Raw genomic sequence first — 2,189 nt, 5'->3', positions numbered from 1 at the left:
TTTATAGAGCAGCCTTAGGGGGATAGAAGCACAGACAGGTGTCTCACACACACTTATTATAAATCCCGTGATTAACATCTAACATGTGAACATTTTATTACTGTAGATTTCTGTTATCTGACTCTGGATCCAAAAACCATAAATCATCTACTCATTCTGTCTAAGAAGAACAGAATGGTGACATGGAGTGAGACACAACAGCGATACTCTGATCATACAGAGAGATTTGACTCCTGTGCTCAGGTGTTGTGTAAGGAGAGTGTGTGTGGACGCTGTTACTGGGAGGTGGAGAGGAGCGGTGATGTGTTAGTATCAGTGTCATATAAAGAGATCAGCAGGAACGGATCGGGTAATGAGTGTTTGTTTGGATACAACAGTCAGTCTTGGAGTCTGCGGTGTTCTTCTTTTTCTGTCTTTTTCTGTCACAACAACATTGAGACTGAGCTCCGAGGTCCATCATCCTCCAGAATAGGAGTGTATGTGGATCACAGTGCAGGAACTCTGTCCTTCTACAGCATCTCTGACACCATGAGGCTCCTCCACAGAGTCCACACCACATTCACTCAGCCTCTATACGCTGGATTCTGGATGTGGAGTAATAACTCATTTGTGAGGTTTTGTGATCCAAAATAAAATTTTTGTAAAAGTGTTTATAAAAAGTATAAGTGAGGTGTGAGATTTAATTTGTCCCTGAGCTACACTGGACATTTTGTGTGCAGAAACTGGAACAGTAATGAATGCAGAATGTAGAATCAGACTATTTAACTGTATGCACTATTAGGATGGGTTTATTATAGTTGATATAAAAATGTTCAATGTCTCCTCAGAAATAATAAACTTTACTCAAACTGCTCTGCCTTTCTGTGCTGCTTGCTGGTGGAAACACAACCTACTGTGTGTAAAAGACCTTTATTATCTTATATCTTTAACAATGTTCTGCTTAACAGTCCACTTAACATACAGTGCACTCTGGAATTATTCAGACTCCTTCCTCAATCCTTTATAATATGGTGATAGACTTCAGAAGTGGAAGAATAAACTGTTAATAAACTGTATTTTCTCTCAGTTCAGTCTTCTGCGCAGTCGCAGTACAGAGCAGGAGTCACGTGACTTTGTTTGAGTGACGCGAGCACGCGCTCCTGTGAGAGAAAAAACACCATGAAACAATGATATTTTCCATTTTGTGAACTTATTTTATTTGCACTTAAATTTCAGTTCATGTTCTAATGCAGTTTCAAAATACAACACGGGCCTCGTTTGGGACGCTTTTCATGAACTGACCCACAGGACAAACTAATTGAATAGCCCTGACATAGAGATTTCGCTGAGGTAAATAGTGTTGGTGTGTCGTTTGGGAATGAATCGATTCTTTGAATCCGTTTATCAAATTGGCACTTGAAAGTTTTCGAACCTTTGGAGTCGTTTAGGTTCTTAAACAGGGGGATTTTTCTTGTTGGCTGTGATTTAAAAAAAGGTATAACATCATAATATGTTATGAAGGCTTCCAGAAAAAAATACTATAGTACAAGCGCAACGTGTCGATTCTTTGATTCGGCTCAAAATATCTCTTGAACGTTTGGAACCGATTCACCAAACTAAAGAGTCGTTTTTGTTATTGAACAGGCGATTTTTTTGTGGGCTGTGATTTAAAAAAGGAATACCATCGTAATATGTTACCTAACATCATAAAAGATTTCTGCCGTGAATTGTTTGAGACTAGTGTATGAATGTTTATGTTGTTATTGTGTATGAATGTTTATGTTTGTGTGTAGCATATTGTATATGTTATAGATATATGAGGTTATGAGGAAATCTGTGGTTATCTGATGCAATGACATCCAGAGTCCTATGTGTATGTTTTGTTACTGAAGACAGTAAAATAAAGTAATGTGAAAGAGCTTCAGCTCATGTTCGTTTGTCTGTCTAAAGAACAGAATATGGTGTCAGAATATAACTGATATGAATGCAGAAAAAGAGGACGGCACAGTTACAGCCGCCACCACCACCATTGATTTTTCAAGGAAATCTCTCAGAGAATTGTAAGAACTGGATACAGAGGTTGGAACTTTTGTCGCTAGCTAGCAGAGAAGTCTGAGACGGTGCGGTGTGCTACATTTCTGTACATGGCCCACGTGGTGGGGAAAGAGGCTATCAAAGTATGGAATACATTTGAGTTCTCAGAAATTAAT

General features: G+C 38.7%; 1 protein-coding gene across 1 annotated transcript in view; it reads left to right on the top strand.

Moving 5' to 3' along the window:
• The window catches only part of LOC113637416 (E3 ubiquitin/ISG15 ligase TRIM25-like), a 3,832-nt gene extending 2,981 nt beyond the window's left edge, over positions 1 to 851 (top strand). The window contains exon 6 of the mRNA XM_047820596.1: positions 107 to 851. Within this exon, the coding sequence (XP_047676552.1) occupies positions 107 to 633 (527 nt within the window). The 3' untranslated portion in view covers positions 634 to 851. The remainder of the gene's footprint in view (positions 1 to 106) is intronic.
• Positions 852 to 2,189: the final 1,338 nt, after the last annotated feature.

This window comes from Tachysurus fulvidraco, chromosome 11, assembly GCF_022655615.1.
Source record: "Tachysurus fulvidraco isolate hzauxx_2018 chromosome 11, HZAU_PFXX_2.0, whole genome shotgun sequence".
Taxonomy (NCBI): Eukaryota; Metazoa; Chordata; class Actinopteri; order Siluriformes; family Bagridae; genus Tachysurus; species Tachysurus fulvidraco.
This window is presented reverse-complemented; position numbering and strand designations above follow the sequence as displayed.